This window comes from Epinephelus fuscoguttatus, linkage group LG21 (genome assembly GCF_011397635.1).
Source record: "Epinephelus fuscoguttatus linkage group LG21, E.fuscoguttatus.final_Chr_v1".
NCBI lineage: Eukaryota > Metazoa > Chordata > Actinopteri > Perciformes > Serranidae > Epinephelus > Epinephelus fuscoguttatus.
The window spans coordinates 16,579,692-16,607,538 of record NC_064772.1 but is presented as its reverse complement, the minus strand read 5'-3'; the positions used below and the strand labels follow the sequence as shown (position 1 = coordinate 16,607,538).

At 40.0% G+C, this 27,847-nt stretch overlaps 1 protein-coding gene across 1 annotated transcript; it reads right to left on the bottom strand.

The window, feature by feature from the left end:
* Window positions 1-133: 133 nt before the first annotated feature.
* On the bottom strand, window positions 134-27,843 carry vps41 (VPS41 subunit of HOPS complex). Its single transcript, XM_049564973.1, has 28 exons — window positions 27,631-27,843; window positions 27,217-27,255; window positions 20,397-20,504; window positions 18,918-18,995; window positions 14,787-14,861; window positions 13,732-13,794; window positions 12,114-12,179; window positions 10,429-10,548; window positions 10,203-10,349; window positions 10,052-10,118; window positions 8,628-8,725; window positions 8,077-8,206; window positions 7,827-7,942; window positions 7,612-7,730; window positions 6,086-6,167; window positions 5,856-5,948; window positions 5,624-5,751; window positions 4,683-4,827; window positions 4,548-4,589; window positions 4,414-4,464; window positions 4,193-4,330; window positions 4,058-4,112; window positions 3,832-3,972; window positions 3,594-3,730; window positions 947-1,046; window positions 812-856; window positions 635-714; window positions 134-490 (listed from the first exon to the last, which is right to left on the bottom strand). The coding sequence occupies exons 1-28, from the start codon at window positions 27,649-27,651 to the stop codon at window positions 410-412; spliced, it is 2,565 nt and encodes an 854-aa protein (XP_049420930.1). The 5' UTR covers window positions 27,652-27,843; the 3' UTR covers window positions 134-409.
* Between the last annotated feature and the right edge of the window lie 4 nt (window positions 27,844-27,847).

Sequence of the window (27,847 nt, the reverse complement as noted above, 5' to 3'; positions counted from 1 at the left end):
CTGCTGCAAATGTGTTCTCAACTACAGATGCCACAGTGAAAAGAACACAAAAGCTCTAACACTGAAAAGCAAATGAATTTTCTCTCTCCTCACAATTGACTGACGTGCCTAATTATCAGACACAAACCACAAACAGTTTTTATGTGATTTTATTTTTCAGAAGTTGCAGACATTTCATCAACAAATCACATTAGTGGCAAGCCGAACAAGTTCTTTGTAGTTGTTAGATGTGATTATACAGTGACAATCCAATATAAATGGTTTGCATTTTTGCGAGTGCACAGTTCAGTGGGTGATGAAAAGTGATATGCATTGATCAACGCACTGACAGTAAAGGGAAAGCAATGGGGGTGAGGGGGTGGGGTGGTAAAAGCATCAATAATAACACTGTGGGTGCGTAAATCCGTGTTTACTTCTTCATTTCCAGGATTCCACTTCCTGGCCCACGCTTCTTCGCACTGCAGATGTTACAAAACTGCACCACAGGAATCTGAGACAGGAAAGAGAGAAGAGGTTCAGGAGGAGCCAAGTCATGTTTGACATCCTCAGATAAAATAGAATAATGCCTAAAACTAAACACCAAATGAAAGACATAATGTGATATGTTGTGTAAAGAGTGACACAGATTACTTACTGTTCCTGACGATGGTAAACATTCCTTGTGAAACATGTGCCTGCAGTGAAACACCACCACGTTGAAGGGTTTGGCCATGTCTGAAACACAGGTGTGAAGCAAAAAAGACAGCGATGAATTGCTGTCAAATGCAACACAGCGGTAAAATACTTGGATACAGCAACACTGCAAACGCACCTGACGGTAATATTGTAGCATGACATGATTCACAAATGTTCTCCTCTGAAAAGAAAACAAACCCACATGTGAGTGCAGTTTAACAATGACTTCATCTCCCCCGATTCTGAATGAAGGCAAAGATTATTCACTCACCGTCAACCCTGACTCCTCTCATCTGGGTTCGGTGCATCTTCTGGAGTAGAGAGAGGGAGTCTGCCACCAGGATCTTCTTACATCCCTCCCTCAGAAGAATCTGAGAAACAAGAAAAGGGAAAACTGGTTAACAAGCAAAACAACAATAGGTTAATCATTCTTAAAATGTCATGTTATTTCCCCCTCTAAAATCACCCTAATTATTGCTTGAGTGAAACCTTATTACCTTCGCAAAGTATACTGTGTTTTTGATTACAGAAAAACTACGGGTCCCATTCTCTCAAGACTCGGTGGAAGGGTGTAACATGAATCAATGCTGCATTCACATGGAATCACAGAGACGGCAGACTGCATATCATTTTAGTGGACTAGAGCAGTGCGGTAAAATTAGGTGATGCTGGCAGAAGATATCTGTTGTAACAAAATGTGCTCCCCCCGTTAATGCGAACATTCCTCCTAGATAGTTTGGGTTAGAGCTAAAGGGTTCGTTTAGGTTTAGGTATGGGGAAAAACATATTGAAGAGTCTTTGACATAGCACCTGAAATGTTAATGGTAGACTGCACTGCCATTCAAAGTCAAGATATTTTAACTTTTTGCCTTCCTCCGTGACAGAAATTACAACTGGGTGTGAGGTAGCTCCTCCACACAAGACAAAAACATGAGTGATCTCAACAATTACTGGACATTACTAGAAAAATTAAACAAAAATAATAAACATTTATTTAATTTAATATGTGTTATTACAATACAGCATCACCATCGCAACATATTGCCATGCATGTTTCGTTTTACTGCACTGCCACTCAGTTAAACTGTCTGTTCATTTTTTTGTCTGCTGTCTACTCTCTGCCTGATTCTATGTGCATAAAGCATAACCCATTAAATTTTGGACACAGAATATTTTTCACTTTTGCTAACACTGTGAAGTAGGGCATTTAGCTTTTGTTGAATAAAGGTCATACATCCTAAAATCCAGTAGATGGGAGTAAAGTTCAACAGTGACAACACATAGCCAACTGTAGAAACATGGTGACTCTAAACCACAATTCATATTCTCAGGTACCAGTAATCCTCTGGGGTAGCCTCAATACAAGGGCGCAGGTTTCCTGTCAACACTGGGGGACACATATATGAAATAAGTTGGTGGTGCTATGGCAGAACATTTGGAGCATCAAACACTTAATTTCCTGCATTCTGGTGAATTTTTTAGGCAGCAATTTGTGTCTTTGTTGCATCAATTTATGGTGTAAATGTCTTTAATCTTCTCAAAATAAAAGTCTTCTGCTGCGTTCATGTCTGTACTGGGGGCAACAAACTCACATGTTCTAAATATTAAGGGGGGGCCTATGCCTACACATGTACTTGCTCAAACTTCATACAGAGAGCAGTCATTATGAAGCATTCTGGGACCGTGGTTTCATGGGAGAACTGGTTCAACTGTAACACTCGAAACATAAATAGACACATAATATGCAACTAATTCTACCTAATTTAACTTTGACTAAAGTGTTTTTGATATGAAGCTGCCATGTTCATGATGTTATTTCAGTCCAAGTGTTTGATATTTGTACATATCTGCTTTTAACAAATGTATGTAAGTATTTCCAATTTAGGATCACACAATAAACACACAGCTGAGATGATAAGTCTTCAGCTAAGCAACTATATTATGATGTCATTTTAATAGTTCTGGAAACATATCATATAACATATAGTGGTTGATCTTGCTGATTTGCATATCAAAAAAGTCTGGGCTATTGGCCTTGACGGAAGTCTACACTGTCTAAGTGCCCTTCTAGGTACTAGATGGAGCCAATGAGGTTATATGATTCACATAAATAGTCATTTTCCCCTGGGACAGCCCCTGTGTACGTACTGAGATGGGCATACTTTGCCAGTGACTGTTTATCTCATGTGTCCTTGAAGGTACCACAGGAATGCGGTTGCCTAATTCAGAGCACCTGGACAGAGCGCTACCGGGGAATAAAGCCCAACTCCAGCTTTGCTCTGTCTCTCTGCACATAGACTCATCTGATCCGGCATCAGCACGCTTTGGTTTTTGTTTTGCTTTTGCTTCACAAATACACTTCACTATGTTCACCTGTTGACATGGACATTACTGATAATACTGACTGACCACAATCCATACTCAGTTTTTTCTTTAGTTGTTTATTTCATGGCCCAGGAGCCAAGTTATGACACCCTCAAATATATTTTTCCCCTACTAATTATCCGTGAGTATAAACACAGTAAGACATAGTTTGCAAAAAAAGTATTTAAATATTTTGTTCCGCTTAGATTGAACATGCAGCAGGATATAAAACAGAATCACTTAATTTCTTTTTCTTGATTTTTGAGCATTAATGCAACCCCCAACTGACTATACTGGTGTATCATGGTAAATTTAAGCAACTGTGGATATTTCACTTACTTTTAGTTTCACCAATACTTGTGCATTAAATTATTTATTGCTGCTTTGATATCTGTCTTTATCTCTTGATCCTTTTTATCCTTTATTTCAGCTGAACACAAGCTGGACTAATAGTTCAGAACAGTGTTTATAGCTGTACTGATAATCTGTTACCTGCTAAAACTGATTTCTCAGTTATGAAGAGGCCAAGCGAAAAAGAAAGTAAGATATCACACCTGTAGATTGTAGTCTTGGAGGATTTTCACTAGAGAATCTCTGAGGTTCGGGATCTCCATGCCCTCCTTGATGCGATGGATGAGCAGGATCGGATCCACGTGAGTACCAATGTTATTAAGGAGTCCAGTGATGAATGCTGAGGAGACAGAAGCAGCAAAGAATTATTGTGAAAGTGAGAAAATGACTACAAAAACAGAATCCAACTAACTACAGGATCAGTAGGAGACTGTATCGTACGTGGTTTGTCGATAGAGTAAGAGATGAGATCCTCCCAGAGCTCTGCATCGTCCTGTTCTTTGGCAAACTCTATGGCCTTGTCCACGTCCTCCAGCTCCTCCATGATCATCTGCAGAGCCCGCCTGCAGTTCCCCATCCTGCCTGGGAGCCAACATGTCGGGTTAGTTAACTTTTAATCATTCAAACACACTTAAAAATAGGAAAACAGACTTTAACTTTGACTTACTGAGCAGGAAGACAGTCTCCTCTACAAAGTTCCTCTGCTGACAAACCTCCAGAGCCTGAGAGAAAAAGAGACGACACAAGTCATGTCTTGTAGCTTCTGGATACTTGAATGTGCATCAGGGTGACGTGTAAGTACCTTTTCAAGCGGACAGTGCGTGCTATCTCTCAGGAAAGGTAAGAGATTGGGCCGGTCATATTCAGCGTACAGGCCAATCTGTCTCTCGTGGTATTTTTGGCCTTTGTGGTGGTCCCGTTTGAACAGTTTATGGAGGTACTGTGGGGAGAAGATGAGTCACATCAGTTCTGAATTAAACTTTAAGAGTAAATACGATTACATTTAAAGTTATTTCAACTCACCACATGTAGAAGCTCCGGCCTGTCTGATAGTTCTTCCACCACCCTGTCTGTCTATTAGAGAAGAGAAGCAGGATCAGTGGGCAGCACACATCCTTAATAAAAGAGTGAGAGAAGGAGAGGGAGGGTACACTCACCGAAATTTTGTCTTCATTGTCGAGAAGCATGTCAACAGCTTTCTGTGAATTTAGAGAATTTATTACTCAAACATCTCTCTCATGAAATGACAAGTAATAATTAAATATGCGAACTACCATGTTGTCAGGTTTTACCTCTTTGTCAAAGTCCATGAGGAGGACGATCCTGTCCTCGATGGAGGAGAACAGGTTGTGTTTGTGGATCAGCTGGTAAACATCTTTGTGCCTCAGTCGCAGGTAGATTTCTAAGGCTCTGTCATACCGCTGGTCGTACGTGTACCTGCAACAGCACCAAAGACAAGTTACTTTATAAAATGGGAGCCTGTGTCAGCTTTTTAAGTGCAAAAAAGCCCTACTTTGTCAACCCTACAGGCCCTTCAGACAAATATTGTGCAACCTAGCATATAAATACACAGAAATTGATTTCAAACACAGTTGTTTGAGTTTCTAATAAGTGACACTAACTTCCTTGCAGATGCGTATAAAAGTATGCATAAGATATAAACTTTTTCCATTTTGTTGCTATATTAAAAACCAGTATTTGATTACTGCACTTAATATTTCTTGAGTTGTTAAAGGATTGCACATGTTAAAGGGACAGTTCACGCCCAAATCAAAAATACACATTTTTCCTCTTACCTGCAGTGCTATTTATCAGTCTAGATTTTTTTTTTTGGTGTGAGTTGCCGAGTGTTGGAGATATCGGCTGTATAGATGTCTGACCTCTGTCCAATATAATGGAACTAGATGCCACTCAGCTTGTTGTGCTCAGAGCACGGAAAAATACATTTAAAAAACTCAACATCAGTGTCTCTTTATGGAAATCATGACCCAGTTACTCAAGATAATCCACAGACCTTGTTGTGAGCAGTTTCATGTGGGAACTATTCGCTTTCGACTGAACTACACCAGCCAACCATATCACTGTGCAGAAGGAAGCATGCATCTACTGCTAGCTCACCTGGAATCACTCGACTACTCACACCAAAACAGTCTAGACTGATAAATAGCACTACAGGTAAGGGGAAACATATGTATTTTATTTTGAGGTGAACTGTTCCTTTACAATCACTTACAGTTCAGCCAGCGTGGTGAGCAGGGTTCTGTTGGTGGGGTCCTTTTTCAGGTGATCAGTGACTGCTTGAACGATGGCCATGTTGTTATAAAGCTCTCCAGGCCACTCCCGGATCAGTGTGGCAAAACCCTTTTGTGGACAGCAGCACAGGAAGTGGGACAAGATGACGTTCAACCAGTGGATTAACTCTTGAATTTGTACCAGGAAGTCAAGACGAGTAATAGACAAAGTACCTCGTAGTCAGTTTTGAGGAATTCGTGCAAGATCATTTCATAGATGGCCGGTCTGAGACGCAGATCTCCTCTGGGCAGATACTGACTGATGGCCTGAACATGGAGAGAGGTGGAGTAACACTGATAAGAGACTGATACTGGGGGGAGAGAAGAACCTTCCTGAAGAAAAAGCATCATTATTTCATTGTCAATTCACTACCATAATCACTTTGATAATTAAGTTCTCTCACCTTCAACTGTCCAATGGTCTTGAACCTATAAACTTCATTTTCCCATAGTTCCATGTTTTTTCCAAGAACCTTTTGACACTTCCTGAATTAGAAAAAACCTCATTAATCATTCAAATTAAACGAAGACTGATTTTTGACTTTGTTATCAATGGACCTGCTTGTGGCTGGAGAGTCACATTAATTAATAAGGTGTGTTATTCATGACATTAAAGGGTAAGTTTGGTATTTTTCAACCATGTCCCTGTTCGAACATGTTTTTCTGTCAAATTGACTAATGGGAACAACAATTTTGGTAATTGCTCCAGTACTGAATGAGAAGGCAGCTGCAGATGGCAACAGCGAAACAGGTTGCAATGTAACCATTAGGGGCATGTTTGCACCATCAATTTACGTTGACTAAAAGTTCTTGTTTTTGCCACTGACAGGCTCAGATTGTTATTCGAAGAGTCTGACAACATTACGGAAAGGATCCCTACAGAAACTAGGGATGCACCGATCCGATATCTGGATCAAATATCGGCCCTGATATCATCAAAATAGATGGATCGGGTATCGGAAAATGCAACCTGAGAATCTGCTGTGTGGAGATATTTCACACTATTTGACCTGCTGTTGCACAGTTGTTTATTTTTGTTAAAAATAAATAGTTCATCATTGCATTCATCTGTTTCATCTTGTTTTATTTTATCTTAGGAAATAACTGTGTAGTCATCAATGCCTGATGCCTCTAGTCTTTTCTGTTCTACATGTAAAGGTATATAACTTTTTACGTCGACCATGCTATCGGATCGGTATCAGGTATCGGCTGATACTCAAAGCCACAGCATCAGGATCGGTGTCTATACTGAAAAAGCTGGATTGGTGCATCTCTAACAGAAACAGACTTTTCTGTTAAAGAGAAAGATCCTTTTTGTTTAACCAGGAACAGGCCTGAAGTAGCTATCACCAGACCCTCCAGACTCCATTTAAATAAACAGTAATTTTATCATCGTAAAACACACCTCATTCAAAGTCAACAGAAACATTATAAAACTCACAAAAGATATCTTGGTTTGTCTTTCCACTGTTCCAACAATCTCCAACTGCACTTTGGTTGAAATAAATACTTAATTCCCCCAGTTAGATGTGAAAAAACTGCTGGCAGTCTAAAACTAGTGTTTATTTAAATGGAGTCTGTTGGATTTGGCGATGGTGATTTGGGGCTGCATCTGGTTGAACAAATAAGTTCTCACTCTAAAATAAAGGTCTGTCTCTGTGGGGATCCTTTCTATAATGTTGTCAGACACTTATAATAACAATCTGAGCCTGTCAGTGACAAAAACAAGCACTTTTAGTCAAGCTTAACTGACAGTGTGAACATAACACCAATGGTTACATCGTAGCCTGTTTTGCATTTAAAATATTAAGATTTTGTGATTTGGACCCCGCAGATGCAAAAAGGAAAGATTATAAATACCTCACACACGCTCACAGTACAACTCACCAGATGGACTGACTGACTGAACATATGCCGAAGTTAAACCCACCTGGCAGCAGCGTCATAGTCTCCTTTCTCTACTAAGTGATTGATGTACGCCATCCCAATTTTCTGGACGTCGTGTCTCTTGATGTTCTTGAAGCTGATCTCTGCAGCCATCAGTGCCTCCTGTCACAGTTAAACCACAGTAACAGGACACACAGTTAAACTATATAATTGTAAACCGTAACCTTTTGCAACATACGTAAAATCAAAAACACAAACCTCATATTTCTTCTTCTCAAGCAGCCAATCGATATGGTCGTCCTGGTCCCGCTCCTTGGCCACGACGATGTCTTTGGGACTGATGATGTAGAAGAGTGACTCTCCCTCAGAATGCTCTGTTAATGAAAATACATTTATGCCTCTGCGTACTGCGCATTACAGCTGACATTTGACGGTCGATGCATAATGAAATCAGAGTGCAGCAAAAGGCCACGCGACATTTCTCTGAGGGCTGTTTTTATAGTCTCACCGAGGCGGTAGTCTCGGCACTCGTTGTCTTGGAAGTTGCGCACGGTCAGTGCGTCTGAGGAGATCTCCTCGCAGCTCTCAGGGAGAGGCTGGATGATGTCGAGGCGAGGCCGCGCACGAAACTCCTCATCCTGCGCACACAGATACACACACAATGAATACAAACTCTTTGCCCCTTTAAAACACATATGTGAAGGAAGTATTTTTAAAATGTGCAAAGAAGTGTGGAAGAGGGACTATGTTCCTACATATGATTTATGGTAAAATGAAATGGCAAACACATTACATCTGGAGAGACTGATTCTATAGTGAACATAGAGGTTTTGTCTTTGCTAAGATTTGGGACCCTGTACTGAAATTCTTTTGGAGTGATGGCTGATGTAATGATATTTTTTAGATGAAGCACCTTGCTGTGTATATTTTGACTACTACTACTCACTACTAATACAGTACTAATCACTCTGACTGTGGCCACTGTTACATATGATGTGCTTTGCCTGTTGGCTTTGTTTGTCCCATGTTTTTTTAATGCTCTAAAAACAGTATTGTTACCATGTGGTCAGAGTTCTCCTTCACGAAATACAGGGTGACGAGCTGATCTGCCAGAGGTGCCAGGCCACTGATGAAGAACTCGGTCTCAAATGCAGACACTGTTTGAAAAGAGAAACCAAACAAAGGTTCAAAGAAGTATCAATCAATCACTTATTTCTCACATGGAATCATAACTTCTTAACTTGCACGTTGTACTTTGGTCCTTTCTTGTCTCTTCTTACATTGATGGCTGCTGCTTTATATTTGTTCATGTTTCTGGATGGACTTCTGAGTTGTGAGTAAGACCATCACAGTACAAGTATGCTATATTGTCACTGCATCTTCAGCTGTTTAAGAACTAAAAAGCCATTTGTTTTTAGCCTGATGAACACATTAACAACCCAACCAGAATGTGAGGTCTACTTTATCGACTTCTGCTGCTTTCCTTGATGTTAGTATGTCCCTGCATCGTTATCACTGACAGCAATTCCCGTCCGTTCCCCACAGTGGGCAGACAAAGTGATCTGCATCTGGATTAGTCACACTTTTATCATGTAACTTTGATTTTAGTTATTCTGGCTGTCTGTTATTTTATCTTACCAATGTTAACTACCATGTTTTAAGCCTCTCATCTAGTTTTATTATTGCTTCATGTTGTATTTCTTACTTTAAACCCTTTATTTGAAGTATTTTTAGATGTTAGGACAACACTTAAACACCATAGAGAACACTGTGTGGTTGAGTATTCATGAGTCCTCATGTTAAATGTCCCTTTATTGTCCACAGACATTCACAGTGAAGCTGCATCAATGTCTTCTGAAATAAAAACAGTCAATTTCTCCCATTTTCCAAGGAATATTGCTCCTCTTGACCTCAGAGAAAAAGGCTTTTTTCCATTTTAAAGATTTCCTTGATTATGTCCATCCATTGTTTAAGGCTCAGAGGCTCAGATTTGTACCAGTTCTTTGTAATTGCTTTCCTGCTGGTAACAAACAGTATTTTACACAGATACCAATCTTTTTTATTAATCACATCTTCCCTTATTGCACCAAAATACAGGACTTTGACATCAATATGTGCTTTATGTTGTGTTTAATTTTACTTTTACGGTTGCCTGATCTGACTTTATGTCAGTGGATCTTTTCAATATTGTACTCCCTTTGAAGTGTTTTTTCACAAAACACTTTTGGTGGGAAAATAATGCCTTTATAAATAGGCGCAATACAGCTCTGCACCATCAGTGGCTGACTTAATAATAATATTTTTTATAAATAAGTAGTAAGTAAGTACCCAATGTAGTTATCTAAAGTACCCCTAGGGATACACGTACCCCCATTTGAGAAAGACTGGCTATAAAGCAATTTGTTACCATGGTTTAGAGACGTGCTCTATAAAAGATTTATTATCATATAATTTATTATAATGCGCAGCGGTGTATTTTATACCTATTTCCACGTAGCGGCTGGGCAGATCTCTCATCTCAGTAGGGTTTCTCTCTTTCACAACACAGATCTGGTGAGAAATAAGTAAATTACAGAGAGTCCGAAACACTGGAACAGCTTGTCTGTGATGAATTTAAATCAAAAAGTAGCAAACCTTGATGGAAGTACCCCAGCCGACAATGAGAGTGCTGTTGTCCTTCCAACACAGGCTGCAGGGGTACATGTCAGGCCTCAGACTGACGTTATCCCGCAGCACGTTTGTGATGCGCTGTTTTGTACTGATATCATAGATTTTAACTCCCTGAAAGAAACCAAAACTTCAGCGTTTTACACATTCAGTATTGTACTTGTTTTTATGGTACAAGTGACTGATCACTCACCACATTGTTAGCCCAGGCGATGAGGTTAGCTCTCCACTGGATGTTTGTGATTGAGCCCTCGCCTTCATGCAGAACAGACGTCTTCCAGCGACTCAACCAGTTTCTTTCATACAGGAGAAGCTGAGAAAGAAAACAGTAAACCATTTAACACTACACAGTGTGCAGTTGTGCAACCTGGCCTACAGAGGGCAGTAGATGAACACCACATTGCACAGTCAGGCGCTGTGTCTAATAGAAGGGTAAAATAGCCTTATAGATTAAACTTAAACTGTAGGGAACTTTCTCATTCATATTGCAAATGATGAAGTGAAACCAGATTTTAGTCCTTATTTAAAGATCTTAACTCCACTTCAAAGCATTTAGGCACAAAGACCATGAAGACAGATTGTTCATTAGACTCCATCTAAGTGAAAAGAGCTTCAAGTGATTTTACAATCTCACATGGTTGACGTCATTTTCAAGCAGGAGATGGTGTGAGAGCCATAAAGAAAGAGCTGAAAAACTTGACGCATTACAGGGATGATTTCATACATCTGTCTAACTCTCGTCCTAATGACTTCTTCAGGATACACGCCATTTATTTTAGTTACTGTGGGAAGTGTAAAGTATAGACACAAAGTATTTCAACACAAACTCATATGTCCTTATGCATATTTAATTTCTTCAGAGGTGTGGAAGCTCAGCCAGGGTGTTGTGTTTTTAACCACAATGCAATGTGGTATCAAGGCGGCCGCTGGACTACTTCATCAACCGCAGTTTAATGTTCAGGCCTTGTATTGTACACACTATGGAGGACAAAGCCTGTTATTCACATTCCCTGCATTGTTACTGTCCTTACTATATAAACTGATACAAAATGTGCATAATATTACCAAGGATGCCGGGAGAAGGTTGTATAGGCTCTTTAATTCAGCGGTTGGGCGATGTTAATAAACAGTTTGCTCTACAAAGAGATGATATGACAAAAGAACTGTGGAGACAAAATTGAATTTCCTTTGACAGGATGTGGCTCCCGTTGAGGCTTATTGATTTTCATCACAGGCACATTGTGGAGGCCTTCACAACTTGGAACTGAGAGGAATCAGCGCCAATTGAAAGAAAATGGCAAAGTAACACTAACAATGGGGTTTCATAAAAAAGTTGTTTTTCCTCACCCCTGTTGTATAAATGTCAGTATACTTTATTTATGGCTGGTTTTACAATGACGCTACTTCCTCGCAGTTTATAGCTGTGTGTACAGAAATTGGCGTGTGGTAATATGTAGGTGGTTTTACTTTCTGAAAAACAAAATGACTAATGTCTAAGATGGTTTTCACCTTCCCTCAATAGAGACATACCTACCAGAGATCGCTGTATGCGCCCGGAAATCCTAAGACTATGTACCCTCTTGATAATGACATCTACTTGCCGTGCTTGTGAAGCATTGCCTTTCAAACACTGTTGAGCGAACAGCACTTTGTGAAAGTGGGCAGCTCTCCCGAGAGCACTCCAGCAAAGAGACAGAAAACTAAGAGCCTTTCACGCCAGACAAAGGCCTGTGCATCGCCGGCACCAGCCGAGCTAAAGTGAGAAGGTGTGCAGCATTCAGTTTCACCCGGACGCAATCAGGACAAATTATTGTGGCAGGGAATTGCAACAACTGTACATAATGACTGCACCAGTAAAAAAGTACAACTCACACCTACCTTGTTGCCCCCAGTGACAAACTGTTTGTAGTTTGATCTGGTGAACTGAGGGTGTAATGCCACCACCTGCAAAACAATCCATGAGGGGCAGGTTAGACTACACTGTCAAAACCTTATGTTATATGCAGGTTATACTAGGGCTGGGTATCATTTACAAAGTTAAGATGTCAGTGTTAATACCAGAACCCTTATGTCTCATTTCCACCAAGCAGTCCAGTTCAGTTTAGTTCAGTTTGTTACACATTAAAGTTATTTTCTGTTCCATCAGAAAAAGTTGCACATAGCTCACTGATCAAATACTAAAAGGTGGCGCTAGAAGCACTGCAGTCTGCTGATTGGTCAAGAGAGAATTGTTACTCTTACTCGACAGGGACTCAACGCACAAACTCGACTCCAAACACTTAAGCTTAAATGTTTAGCATAACATTTTAATCATGTGGTAACAACCCCGCCTACATTAAGGAGTCCTGTGAGCTGTAGAAACACAAAATAGGCGATACAACAGGCGTGTAGTATAGCCGTATTTTTGAATGTTTTAGTGGCATCTCAGGACGCTGACCTGTCAACTCTGTCAATTACACCATGCTCGACTTCAACACATCACAGACTGTGTGGGTTGTAGCTGCTGCAGTAGTGGGACAATCACATGTTGCATTAAAAGTACAGTTTGTAACTTTTATAAAATCTGTTTGTAATATTTGCTGACATTGTCACAATATCCACACAGTAGTACATTAGACCGATAATCTGTAGAAAATTCATGTTCCTCTGCCTCTTCGTAGTGCTTCTAATGGCATTTGCTAGAACCTAGAGCTGAATGAAAATAACCAATCAGAGATGAGGAGTCTGAAACGCAGCTGTCAATAATGTCAATCTCTGCGGTCATACGGTCAAACTAGGCCGCGCTGATCAAATATTAATCAAGATTCGGTCACTGCATTGCATATTTCTGGCCTCAAGTGTTTTCAGGAGCGTATTTTAGTGTACTGTTTAGCTGTAGAAAGAGAACGTTTGCTCAGGCTGATGGGCAGCGCTTTGTTTGAAGCTGAACAGTTTCAAACATGGCAGCCTGGTAACAAACATTCTCATTTTACAGCTAAACATTACACTAATCTATGTTTCTGAAAACGTTAGAGGCAAAAAATAGGCAATGCAGTTAGTGAATCTTGATTTGTATTTGAACAGGGCTGCTGAGCGCTGTGCCTTTGATTGGCTGTTTTTGTTCATGTGTGGTAAGGCCTTCGGGAGCAATTTGAAGGGGCAGAGGAACATGATTTTTTTCAGTTTATCTATCTTATGTAATGCTGTCAGCATGGAGTGACAGTTTCAGCAAATATGACAAAACATGATGTTTACAGAAGTGTAGCCTCACATAGAATAGAACACTTGCTGTGATTGGTTTCAAGCTAAACCATACAAATAGTCATTTTCTTTAGATATTGGTACAAAAAGGGTTGAGTGCAGGTTTCGTGTGATTGGTGAAGTTTCAATACTACTTGTGGTTATTTCAGATGAGACCTTAAATGTATCAAATATCGATACCCAGACCTGAGTAATGCTGTAGTTACAGACGCATGCTGAGGAACTTAAGTTTTCAGAAAATCTGATTTCAACTTACTTTGATGGGACAGTCAAAGTTCTCATGGAAGCCCTCTCTTGTATAGAGACCAAACACTTGAACCTGAAGCAAAGATGTGACGGCAGAACAACAAGCAAAAGGTGAATAACTCAAAATTTCTTCTTTAATTGCTGCCTCTGCAACTATCCGAGGCCAGCGGGGGGAATTGTGGTCAGAAAAGACTTTGATTGGCTCCCTGCTTCTCCGCTGGGTCACCAATTAGTGGACAAGTTGATTCTTCGAACCCCGCAGGGTTTAGAAACAGGAGTCCTCATCTTGGACTCGACCACAGCCTCCGTTGGCTACAACAAACCCTAATGTACCATTAGAGTACATGACACCCAGTTCCTCTCCATTTGAGGCCCCAAAAAAGAAGACTTTTTTTTTTTTTTAAAGTAGAGGAATAATATAAAACTCTGATGTAATCTCCTTTTTCGAAGCGCACCAGCGATTAAGGATTAAGTTAGATTTTCAAAGGATTAACAGCCAACTGAATTGGTTGAGGGCAAACAATTGCTGTAGCATTGATTTTAATTGTCTGCTCCACTTTTTTTGTGCGACAAGATCTTGTTTTTGCCACCAGAGTGCTAGAAGTAGGGGGAGGGTGATATCAGAGAGCATATCTTGACTGCAAAATCCATGAAGGATGGTGGTAATGATGAGAAGAGACAAGATAACAGCAAAGTGGAGAACATGGAGAGGGTATCCATAGACGGCTGATGGCTGACTGACAGCTCGACGGATCTGAGTGCAATCCTTTCCCCTACTATTCAAAATAGGTACAAGCTTTTTATAAATTCACGCATCATGAAAAAAATATGTGTAGATATGGTGAAGATAAAACTTCAACTTAATGCTCTGACTGTGGAAGAACTGCCTTCTAAAAATTCACTGCCAAACACCTCAAGTTCCACTTCATTAGCATAAAGTTTAACACTGATAAGATGAGTTTTATATGAATCTGAGGATGAATTATGGAAGATGAAAAACAGTGATTTTTTTCCGCTGCAGGCCCAAGGATCAGTAACCAGCGGTGATGAGCAGAGAGATCTCACCTTCCCATCCTCGGAGCAGATGCCCACATGCTCTCCACTTTCATCCAGACTGATCTGGTTGATCTTCACTGAACTCTGCGGAGACACAATATCATGGCATCTTTTTTTAGAGGCGGCAGAATATCTTTGCGGCCGGCCAAATGCTGCTGGCTGACATTTTACCCCATTAAGTGAAATGCCAGAAAAAGCGAACGGCAAAAAAATTTGAGTAGGTAATGGATGCACAGTCCCATATGTGTCAATGTATAGAGCGTGGCATTAATACTGTGAAGGTTAGGGGGTCTCATATCACTGCTGATGCTTTTAAATTTTACACATTCATGACACTATAGGGCTCTTTACATAAAAGAATCGAGCATATGGCATGAATTATAGCAAATGTTGCTTAAAAACCATCCTTAAAGGAATATTTCACCTGCAGAATGATCATCTGTATATCAATAACTCACCTCGTGTCACATTGGATTTGTAAAGAAATCTTTGTTATTCTCGCATCCTTCCATGGTGAACGAAGAATGCAAAAAGTAAAGTGGACTTGGAGTAAAAGGGGGCCGTCTTTAACAAGAGAAAAACTAAATCAAAACATCTTTTTACAAACTCCCACACAATTTGTGAAGTGTAATCCAAATGCTATTCATCCAGTCATGCGCTCATTATTTCCCATACACATGCATTTTTGCTAAAGCTTTACTATCTAAAACACCAGATAAACTGCCTTATGTACGGACAAGTAGCGCGTCTGGGCAAGCGTCAGCCTCTGGGACTGAGAAAGGAGGCCGATGCCTAAGAACCAAAAACTGCAGTTCCCCTAATGGCCACTTGAGGCTGGCACCAGAAGCCAGTCAATCCCCATAGACTCCCATGTTAAAATGCCCAACTGTACAGTGCAAATAAACATGTTTACAACCTGGTACGAAACAGTTTTTGTCTCTATAGCTAAGGGTGGGGCCAAATATGGTCACTTCTGGTTCTAAAAAAAACCAAGGTGGCAACCTAAAATGCTGAATTGAGGCTTCAAAATGACAATCCACAAACCAATTGGTGACTTCTCGGTGGCCACATTCATTATTGTTACATTCATCATCATTCAATCATTAGTTTATGGGGCAAATGACTGCATTTGAACTCTGGTTACTGGAATGCACAAGCAGAGTTCAAATGCACGCATTTGGCCAGGAGTGTTACTAGTATGCAGAAGCATTTTAAATATTGTGCTTTTAGCAAAAATGCATGTGTTTGGGATGTACCGAGCACAACTCGATAAATAAGACTTGGATTATACTGCATGAGTTGTGTGAGAGTTTGTAAACAGCTATTTTGATATGGTTTTGCTGTTGTTAAATGTAGCTCCTTTTTTCTCCACTTCATCAAGAATTTTGCCTGTTTTTGAATTCTTCATTCGTTTCTTCAATAATTCAGCGCAACACGAGGTGAGTAACTGATGAAGTATTCCTTTAAAGGTCTGACTGTGTAGACCAAAGGAGAAAACGTTTTTTGTTTATCATATATTTACAGTTTCTCCAGTGCTTTACAGTCACTAGGCATTTGGTATACATTATCACAGAAAATCCTATTCTGCTTTTCACTGAATTCTGACCAGCTCATTTTGAAACTATGTCACAAATCCATAGGCCAGAACTCAGCAGTGTTTCTTCTGTTCAGTGAAATAGCTTCCTTGTTTCTTTCAGGCAATGACTGATAACTGGCAGTAAGTTCCTTAGGTGAGTAGCACTTGAATCAATGCACTCAGCAGGGACACTGCAGTTAGAAGCACAAGTGCAGGTACATTAATGTCAAAAAGCCCCGTTGTGCTGGCCAAATCAGCTTTGATTACTGATTTTTTTTGACTTGCAAATTAAATTACAGTTTAGAAATCATTCCTTCCAGAACAGGTGAGCAGAAATGTATAGGGAAAGTAAAATAAAGGGTCTATGTCAAGATCGCTGCTGGTTATAAATCCAACACACGCCAAACGTCTTCTCATGCATCCCTACTGGAGCTAATGTTAGAGGGGACCTAATATGCTCATTTTCAGGTTCATACTTGTATGTAGGGTTTCTATTAGAATGTGTTTGCATGATTTAATGCTCAAAAAACATTTTATTTTCCTTATAGAGTCTGTGCTGGAACACCTGTATTCACCCTCTGTCTTAAACGCTCCGTTCTGGCACCCGTCTCTTTGAGCCCCCTTCCTAAAAAAAAGCCCAGTCTGCTGTGATTGGTCAGTGTTTCGGGGTCTTCCGTGTCTTGGCGTCGCTGCACTGTCACTGCAGCCTGACCAACTGTAATGGATAATAGCAGCACTTTCTACTGAGAAAAATAATCAATAAAAGCTTGATAATAAAACACAACCAGACCATTCCATCAGGAATCTGATCAAAAAATGGGGAGAAATTAATAACATCAGCAACCAAAAGATACATTTTCCTAACGTCAGCATGCAGCTACATAAGGGGCCGTACACATGCCGAATTTTTGGCGCACTAAAATCAATCGTTTTCAATGAGTTCAACATTTCGAATGCAGAAGCGTGCACCGCATGTCATGTGACAAACACCAACCAATCACAGCTGGCAGATATCTTTCCCTTCTTCTGTAAATGTCCGTCCATGGTAAATATGGAGGAGAAGTTAATCAGAGCTTTACATCTGTCCCACGGACAATATTTGTGGCCTTATACACACTTCCAAAACAACACCTAGAAGAAGATCAGCTCTGCACTAGGGATTTCCGTTAAGTAGGCGATGATACGGTACTGGTTATGGTCGCTTAGCAGCCACTAGTCTCGCTCACCAGACCTTTCTCAAGAAAAGAAAGGTCTGGCTGGGCCGACTCTCACTTTAAGATTGGAGAAAAAAATGCCCCGGCTGCTTGTATTTCTTTCAACCAATCACAATCGTTCTGGGCGGTGCCACAGCAACGGTGCGCTTGCAAAAATATTGCCGGGGGGAAACAGGTTTTGGTGTAACACGCCCACAAAAATATCATCTACAGGATGCGAACCATGGCAGAAAAATGGCTACATCCCCGCAAGACCAAACACCGCAAAAGTTAGTAAAGGACGTGTTGAAAACGATTGAAAACTGCTACACAACCAGAGGTGGCAGGGTGGGACTTCAGCGGGTGGCTCGTTCCGCCCAATGAGAGGCTGATCTATGCAGCGAATTTCCCCCCACTCAGACTAAGCAGCCACAGACGCAACCTGCCTCCACACCCTTGAAAATGGGCACAGAGTAGCGCCCAGCACCTGACCTTGTGTTTTCCAGGTGGTTAAAGACTCGGTATTTGTACAGCTCCTAGCGTAAACGTCATGTACATCAACATGTAATCCATTGGAAACAGAGTTTTCAGATTGGTCTGAAGCCTGAGTTTTTTCTCACAGGGATTACTTTTACATATGTTTACCTCATTATTTAAAATAGGCTACGTTTATATGACAGCAAATAAGGAAAGCATAATAGGTCCCCATTATTGTCCCTGCATTAAATGGTATATCTAAATGGCATGTGTTTTGGGGAAAAATGACTTGAGGACTGAATATTTCAACATTTTGGGGAAATATGCTCATTTGCTTTGTTGCAAAGAGTCAGATAAGAAGACCAATATCTCACATCTGTCTGTTTATTATTAGGCTATGGCCAGCAGTTGATTGGCTTCACCTAATGGGTATAATGCTGACCATGTTTACCATCATAATTGAGTGTTTGAGCATGCTAACATTTCATCATGCAGCTGCGGCTGACGAGAATGTCATTAGTTTTGCAGGTATTTGGTCAAAATTATTCAAGAAGTCAAAATTTTGACCTGAAGATGGCGCTACATGAAAAGTAAGTATAATCATGAAAAGTGATTAAAAAATATCCTGAGTGGAACATTAATGTCTGTACCAAATTTAATGGAATTCCATCCAATAATTGTCAAGACATTTAATTAAAGAACACATATATCAACCTGCTGGTGATGCTAGAGGAAAAGTCAAAAAAGTCCTTAGCATTACCTAGTGTTAATATTATTAATAATATATCATATAATTACTTATATTGGCATTAGTCTTTGTCGTGGCTAAAAAGTTAATCACGGTAGGCTTAAGGAATTTCATCACCATGATCTAAAGGAATTTAATGTACTTACAATTTCAAACTTCTGAGTTACATTTCCTTGGATGTCCAACAGGAAGACTTTTCCAAAATGGGTACCTAAAGCAAGAAACTGAAAAGGGACACATGTAATGTAAATTAAACCGTAAGACATGTAAAACAAATTCAAGATTTAAAAAAAAATCTTGTGCTGATGACGGCTGTGGAAGAGGATAAAAAAAAATAAAATAAAATAAAAAAACACTTCCTGGAGCTGGAGCGACATGGGCAGAGTGGGGATTGGGTGGGCTCGGAGGCAAAACTGTGAAATTGCAGGGGGTGGAAAAGCCCTATTTATTAAAGCATACAGTGTGAAATGGCATTTTTTTTCTCAAATTAAAATGCTTAAGCATAATAAATGCACTGTACATCTGACTTCTTCCCATGCTCCCCATGCAACCCAATCACCTCCTTGCCCAGCACAGAGCTATTATTTCTCCCGAGCAGCAACTGGTTTCTGTGTTTTGTGCTTCAGCAGAAGTGCATGTGTGCATATGTGTGTGTACGTGAGTCCACTGGGACAAAAAAATTATAGAAACTGGGGGCTTTTGGCATTAGATTAAGTGTGTGTTCTTCCACCCCAGCCCCTGCTCCATGCCCTCCCTCTAATCCCCCTCCCTTCTCGACCAGCATGTGGATGTGCGGCGAGCCCACCATGCTTCAGTGCAGTCTATAATGAAATGCTTATATTTACAGGCACAGCTGAGCATGTCAGACAGAGCCCCTGCAATCTCCCCAAATAAAATAACCAAAAATAAATAAATAAAGGGTTCAACCTTGTGAGGCGGAGCGACTTTTAAAGGGATTTATCAGAATGGAATTGTTCAAATGAAATTCCGATTCAGACACTTAAAATATGAGGCAACATAGGGCAATATGTGCCGTTGGTGGCTTTAAGGTTGTGGGAGTGGAGGGGGGCTGGTGTGACCACACAGGTAGCTGCATTGGCAGAAGGTACACAAGCACAGAAATCCCAGGAAGAAAGACAGTCAGATCAAATTTAGAATTTCAGCAAAGCAACGTCTCTCACTGTGGCACCGTTACTATTTTGAGGTTTAAAAAAAAGGGACCAAATCCTCAAAGTAAAAATAAATAAATGAAAATCAATAGCGGTTAATAAAACATCAGGTGAGGAGACATAACTGGGTATGACTTTTGCTCTGCTCAGGCGTGCATGTGTGCTGCTGGTGCCACAACGATTAACCATCTCACCTAGAGTGGCGCTCTTAAAAATATCAACATTGGACCAACGGAGGAGAGGAGTGAAAAATATGTAAGGGTGGGAATAAAAAGAGGGAAGACAATGGCGCCTGGTGTCTTCTAATGTAGCTCCCTGAGAGGGAAAGCAGAGGAAGGTGAGAAAAGAATGGGCTGCCATCTCTCGAATGTGCACATAAACTATGTGAACTCTGTACTTGAGATGGGTGGACTCAAGACTGAAATGCCCTTGTGGATGGTGGATTATAACCTCTACCTTGTCATGGACGGTCATACAGCTGGCTGCATCCTTCTGGAGGATTTCTGTCACCCCATTGGAGAGCCTCTCATACTTCAGCTTGGGCTCCTCCTCGCTGTCCTCCTCCTGGTTGAGAAAGTAGACAAGTAAGATGGGCTCTCACTGTAACATTGTCTTAAAAGGTATTCATTACAACAGCACAGTGTCCTCTCACAAACGCTATAATTCATAGTGTTCTTTGAAAGGCAATGACAAAACTCCAAATATACAAAGTGTCCACTTCAAGACATTTAAATCCTGTAAATCCGATCTGAAGGGGGCGACATGACTTCATGACTTCAGATCTCTACTTAAAGGTGCCCTGCAGAGTTTTTCACCACTAGTGGCACTATAGAGCAATAATTTTATGTTCAAGGCCCCACACATTCTGCCTTTGGTTTCCCACTATTCCACTGGATGACAGGTGGTGGAGGTAAAGCACCACAAAACGTAGCAATGTGCCAACACAGGCAGTGAAGAAGAAGACTGCTAAGAAGAGGTGAAGGACTCAAATCACGTGACTTGACACGAGTCATACATATAGTCACAAATTTGGGGCTATTTGACCTAGATTTGAGACAGATGACTCAAAAGGACTTTACTTTTTTAAATCAAATATTAGCATTTTTTGTTTTTGAAGCACGATTGGGTGATTTCTTGTGCACTGCACGCAAACCAGGCAACCTACTAGAACATGGCGGACCAGGAGAGGCCAATGCACGAGGTGGCTATCCTGGAGGGGGGGGTTTGTCCAAAAATAATTTGGATTCAACTACCATGTTGTAGACGACAGTAGTAAGAATAGAACAGCGGTATGCAACGCCTGCAGGTCAAAAATAAGCGAAATGGCCGCAGCAACACCAAACTACAAAATTCACAAAGAAAGGTGCGTCAACATGTTTTTTTTAGCTAACTTGTTAGCCTATTGGCTGGTCAAATGCTAGCGTTTAATTATCAGAATTTCACTTGACTTGTGACTTGCTTGACCTGATCAACGTTTTGACTTGTCCTGCTTGACTCGACTTGACTTGCTTGATTTTCACCACAGTAATTTGGGACTTGCTTAATGTCCAAACACAATGCGAATTTTTGCATCACGGTACTCGCGCGAGTTTAAACGCTAGAATATTTTGTGTTGATGCCAGAATAACTCGCGCCATACATGCGTGAAATCACTGAATAAACTTCCAACAGTACATCGTCGGCATCATGTGTCCCTGGAGGATCTCAATGCTGATTGGCTATCGCGGCATAAGTTGGTTGCCAAAGTTTAGATTTTCAATTCTCACGAATAAGCATATGATGCAAACTCACACTACTCACTTAATTCATGTATTTCACGTGATCACAGATGCCCTCAAGAATTTGCATCAAATTGCGTCTTAGTGTTGACTTTACTTGTAATCACTTGCATTAATTGTTTTATTTGCGCCTGGTGTGAACACAACATAACTCTTAAAGGTTAAATTTGAGACTTGCACATGCGTGACTTACTCTCCCCTCTGCTGCTAGGTAATAAACATGGATGTCAATCATTCATAATTCTAAATACTTTAAAAAAAAAAAATCAGCAGTGCAAAAACAAAGAAATGCATTCAACGTACCTTTAGTCATCAAAGATAAACAGAAAAACTTTTTGTATGTTAAAAAAACAAACTCCACAGGGCACCTTTAAGTCTATCACTCATGAAATAAGCTTAAAACAATTATAAGGCTGGTGAAATGGTTAAAAATACATATAAGACCATTAATAATATCAATGCATGCACAATCACATAAGATGACCTAAACTGACTTGATGTTTAACACAAATAATGTGTTCCTCTGTTCATCATGTATAACTAAAAATGTAAAGCCCCTTGAGTAAAATCTGTGATTGACTTGGCATGTTGTTGGTTTTTATCTACATTTAGCTGAGAATTATACTTCCAACCTATCATCACAATGCAATAAAGCCACAGCTGGTGAACACGTCATTACCCAGCCCTCCATGGTGATATGTTTTAGGGTTTTGTTGCTTACATTGAGGTGAAATCACATGAGCCAATTTAGGTACACACAAGGCAGAATATACAATTTGCTTTCACTTCACTTGAACATCAATTTAGGGCTGCACCTAACAATTCTTTTCATAACTAATTCATCTGCTCACTATTTTCTGCATTAATAATTTTTTCCAAATATATTTTATTAACTATCATAACTGACAACCATGAAATCCTCACATTTAAGAACATATTTGTGCTTGAAAAATGACTGAAGTGATTAACCAATTATCAGAGTAGCTGATCAATCATCTTTTGATATCAAATAATTTTTTTCAGTTCTACATCTATTTACAAATATACAAACATAATACTAGAGAATAAACACAGTGTCACTAAGCAAGACACTGAACCCAGCAGGACCACACTCATGCCCGTTCCTACATGTATTCTGGCCTCTTCAAAGAAATTCATATGTCTCACATGTGTGTGTCAGGAGATGTATGCACAAAGACAAATTTCCATTACCTTGCGTGAAATGCAGCATAAAGTAATCTTTATTTTTTCATGCGACAGTTCATCCCCAGTGACATACATGAATTTAGTCATTTCATAAAGCAAACTTAAGGTATTCTACTGTGTTACACTTTCCAGCGTGAGCCAACATTTGCGGCCAGTCACAGCCTGAATATTACTCATAATTCAGTTTATAACCAATGCTGCACAGTCTGTGGCTGCCCAGAGGGTGCATCAACTCAAAACATTGTCTGCCATTATGTGCTACTGGGTTGGAGGTGGGGGACAATAGCGTGGAAAAATGTTATTTTCAAAAACAATCCTTTCCCACTCAACAACGCCATATCTAGGCTATTTCCTGTGTATTCTGGTTGTGAGATTTCTGATGCAGGGGTATTTGTCACGGGTTTCAAAGGTGTATCAAAAAACAAAGGCAAACTTCATCCCCAGGGAGAAACTACCCATTTCCAAACTTTTGGCATCTCTTCTAAGTTGCCTTTTGTTTTTGTCAACTACTGAGATGGCCTTTGTGCTGTTACCATTTTGGCCATATTCTCTGCCAATTGCCAGTTAAGATACAACAGCCTGGACTAAGCTTTCTGTGAAGAAGGCAGTAGTCATAAACTTATTATCTGGATGGGAAAGAAGGACATGTCCTCTTCAATATTGACAAAATAATGAATCATCCTGCCACCCAAACCTCTCTTTCTTTTCATCTAAAATACAATGTACAGATGGGGGATGGATAATGAGAAAAAAAACAGAATAAATGAGTAAAGAAACTTGATGAATGCGATAAATGTAGAACAATGTGCATTCTGAGCTACGGCCTTTACAATGGGAGACATGTTAGACAATGCTCTTCTTGAAGCTGTTCTGGAGGTTTGTGGTGGCTCATCTCTTGTTTAAGACTCTTTTTGTTTTGTTTTGTTTTTCTTTAATTTTCCCACTTATCTGTTATGCTTTCTAGGGCCACAGTTATTAGATTAAAGCACATTTTGTGACTAAACCTCTGCAAACCTCCTCTGTGTTTTGTCAACTACTGAGCTGACTTTTGTGTTACAACCGTTTCTGCCTATTAGCATTTGAAATACAATAGGCTGACCCACAATATTCTTCAAATACTCAAGGAAGAATACACTTGTTACAAATAATTTGAGGGAGTAAGAATAGAGGGTGTCGATTGGTGTACAGATTGTGCCCACATCAGCATGTTTGTCAGACTCAAACTCTTCAACTATTTGTGTTTTTTTGGTACCGTAGCTGTCATATCATGGCAGATAATATGACAAAACATGGACTAAATCTTAGACATTAAATTAGTCTTAGACTCTAAATTACGTTAGGACTGAGCACACATTTTATACACAAAAAAATCATCAGATTAGGACCCAGGTGATTGGTCAGATACTTCCTGACTGATTCTCCTGACTCCCTATGTATGAATTTGTCAAGTAAGTCTGATTATTATGTTCCAGTGCAAAAGTAAAAAAGATGTACAATTAGTCTGTTACACTCTTAGAAATAAAGTGCTAACTAGAACCATGTAGGTACCCTTTTAGTTTCCTAAACCTTTTATAAAGGTTTCACCTGGGACCATTTCAGAGGATTCTACCTAAAACCCAACATAAAGGGATATACCTTGATCCACCTATGAAAGGTCCTACTCAGAACCCTCTATAAGAGGTTCTATAGAGAGCCCTTCTGTGGTGTAATGGGTCCACCCAGAACCCTCCCTTGGGGTATGATCCAGAACCTTTCCACCTTCTTCCTCCAACACTTCATCCAACTTGTCATAAAATGGGCAAGTTAAAGAGCATTAGCACACTGTCGCCCAAACAACCAACACATCCTGCACTGATAACATAGTCCTTGTCGGGGGACACATCAGGATGCATTAGGGTTTATGATACAAAAATGTGATAAAATGCATGTCAGACCACCTCGGCAAGGGGTTTAAGTGATCAGATCATAATGCATTTCGGTGGTTGTTTACACTTAGTGCTGTCGACTTGTGACTAGATCACCTAAGATGCATTTTAATATAAGAGTGCTAACAAGGATCCACCGAAGGGTGCCTACCAAAAACCCTTTTATATTCCAAGGTATGGTCGCAGAGATATACTGCTTTCAAGGTTTACTATGATAGTTGACGGTTATCATACGGTGTACATTTGCTATGATATTTATATTTATCTATGATATTTTTTTTTTTTTTTTTAAAAATGCAACTGGAAAGGCAATCTCCCCTTTATTTTAGTTATCTTCAAAGGGGAGAACCTTTTAAACATAATTCCATTAACTAAATGGTTTCATGTTTCAGTTGTAGTAATAAAATGTTGTTCATCCAAAAACAAACCTCCCATTTTCATTCCTTTAAGGGTCATTCTGACTGATAATAATAAAAATTCTATAAAACCTTGATACCGTGTAACCGCAATATGGCTATCGTACAGTGAAAATGTCATACTGTTGCAACCCTGTTTCAAAGGTTTCATCTAGAACGCACCCAGAGGGCTTCAAAAATAGTAGTTGACTACATCACCCATGATCCCTCTCCCATTAACCATGGTTTTGGTTTAACAGGTTAGCCTGGTGGCAAGGGAACCACGTGCAGCTGCTTGGGCTTCATGAGGCTCCTAAAGGTCTGGGGCTGGCCCCAGTGCGACCAACAAAACTCATGGTCACTATCCCGTTTTTATGGGATGGAGATTTTGTGAAATACTACAATAATTGAGGGTTATTTCCTATTTGAATTATGCAGTAGGGTTAGGAGCTAAAATTTGGTTTCAAATTAGAACCTAATACATCGCACCAGATCCCCGAAAAAACAAAATCTGCAGACCATGGGGTATTGTATGGAATGAACTGATGGAAAAGATATCAACTATGGCAGAACACAATTAACTAAAATAATTAAGGGGATTCCTGGTACACGTACATTTAAAAATACCATTTGAAACATGCGGTTGAAAATTAGCCAGCTGGCTAACACTGGCACATTTACAGGAATGTTGATTAATGGGTGTTATACTTACAAATAAAATAAAATAAATGAAATGGGTAAACATTTTAATATTTGAGGGTGAGGATATCTTAACACCCATGCCAAGTCAGTTTTCTTAGTCTTGTAAGTCACCTTTGGAGAACGCTTTCTTTAAAAAGGTTTCATCAGAAGAAAGTGGTTCTGGGTGGAACCTCAGCCCTTCAAGAAGAACACTTATTTCTAAGGATGTGCTGTAGCAGTATTATGTGTCATCTGTTCCAAAAAGGGTTGTCACCACCGTACTCCAAAGTTAAAATGGAAACCTATTTTCTTGACTATGTGAGGCATCAAAACAAGACCAATCATAAAACACTTACAACCAGCTCTACTGCTGTATTTCGGTCACAACAAATCAGACTAGTTTGGCCAGATTACAAATGTGGTGAAGAGCATGCCTCTTACTTCCAAGATCAAATTGTTATCCTGCTCATTTCCTCTGTGAGTTGCAGTGTAGAGCACACAGGCCCTCACTTCCTTTATCCAGTGAGTCTGCTGTCAACCAGGTAACAACAGCAGCAGCTACATTATTCTGCAGTATTCTTAGTAAATAATCAGCTGCTTGCAGCCACTTGAAGGAGAGACACAATCCCACAGTCCTTAGTGCTTGTTTCCCTGTGAGTGTTCATGTCCTGCAGTACTGAACACACTGTGCACAGACAGAAAACAGGATGTAGGAGCTCTTTCTATAGCAAGCCAGGAACTTTCCCCTTTTTCTATCGCTTACTTGTAACTGTTTTCTTCTGAGAGCCGTTCTCTGATATTTCATTCAATTCTCTGCTTCCTATAAAGACACTCCCCTTCCTGCCAAACTGATGTATAAAGCTATATTTTATTTAGCCTACTTGTGATTCTCGGAAGCACAAGTGTACTGTAACATGCTGAAGCTCAGTCATGATATTGATGGATCTCGAAAGCCATCTGTAATTCATGAGTGTTTGACACCTCTCAAAACCTGACAAAGATCCTTCCGGGATCAAGCCGGGTTGATAAAGGCTGGCTATGTATTAAAGTCCTTTCAGTAGGCAGTGAGTTTTACTTGAGTTCAAAAATCACCCATGCTTGACTGAACTATGCACACCGCTGTCATTGACAATATGCTGCTGTTGATGCATTTCAGTATGGACAGACTGGTGCAACTGCATGACACTTTCAGATGTAATTCTTTCCCCCCTTTTACCTCCATATAAACTTCCTCTCACTATTTGTCTGTTTGTTGGAGAAAGTATTGGCAGCACAATGTGATGTTTCTTACCTCAGACTCATCTGTGAATTCCTCACTTTGTTTTCTGCCCTGAATGAAGAGACATTTATAATGGGTTTCAGCAGTCTGTCATTAAATGCCTTACTATAGTCAAGCACCACAGCACACAGGAGTAGCATATTTAAAGCATGTGTGGATGAGGATATAATTTAAATCAAACATAGACTGTAGAGATTAGGCACTGCAGCTACAATGTTTTACATACAAAAGGCAACACATCAAATCAATACAAAGCGATGACATCACAAATTTAAGCTTTCACTACAACTGAAAACATGAGATAACAAGCTAAACCAAAACAAAAGGCCACTGACAGCATTCACCGATCACAGTTCATATTCATTTTCATACATACACGTATAAAACATCAACATTAGCCAGCTAACGTTAGCATGCTGTGTTTACCTGCTCCTCCACTTCCGCCATCGTTATTAGCTGTATCCGAGTAAAACAGTTAAACTATCTCAATACGTTTTCAGAGAATACATGATAAAGGTCCACAATATCGCAGCTAGGTTTGCTTCATGTCAAGAATATCCACAAAATTGTGTTTGTTGTCGAAGCCTACTCCTTCTGTCATAAGGACATCACATGACAGAAACAAAGCCGTGAAGCATTATGG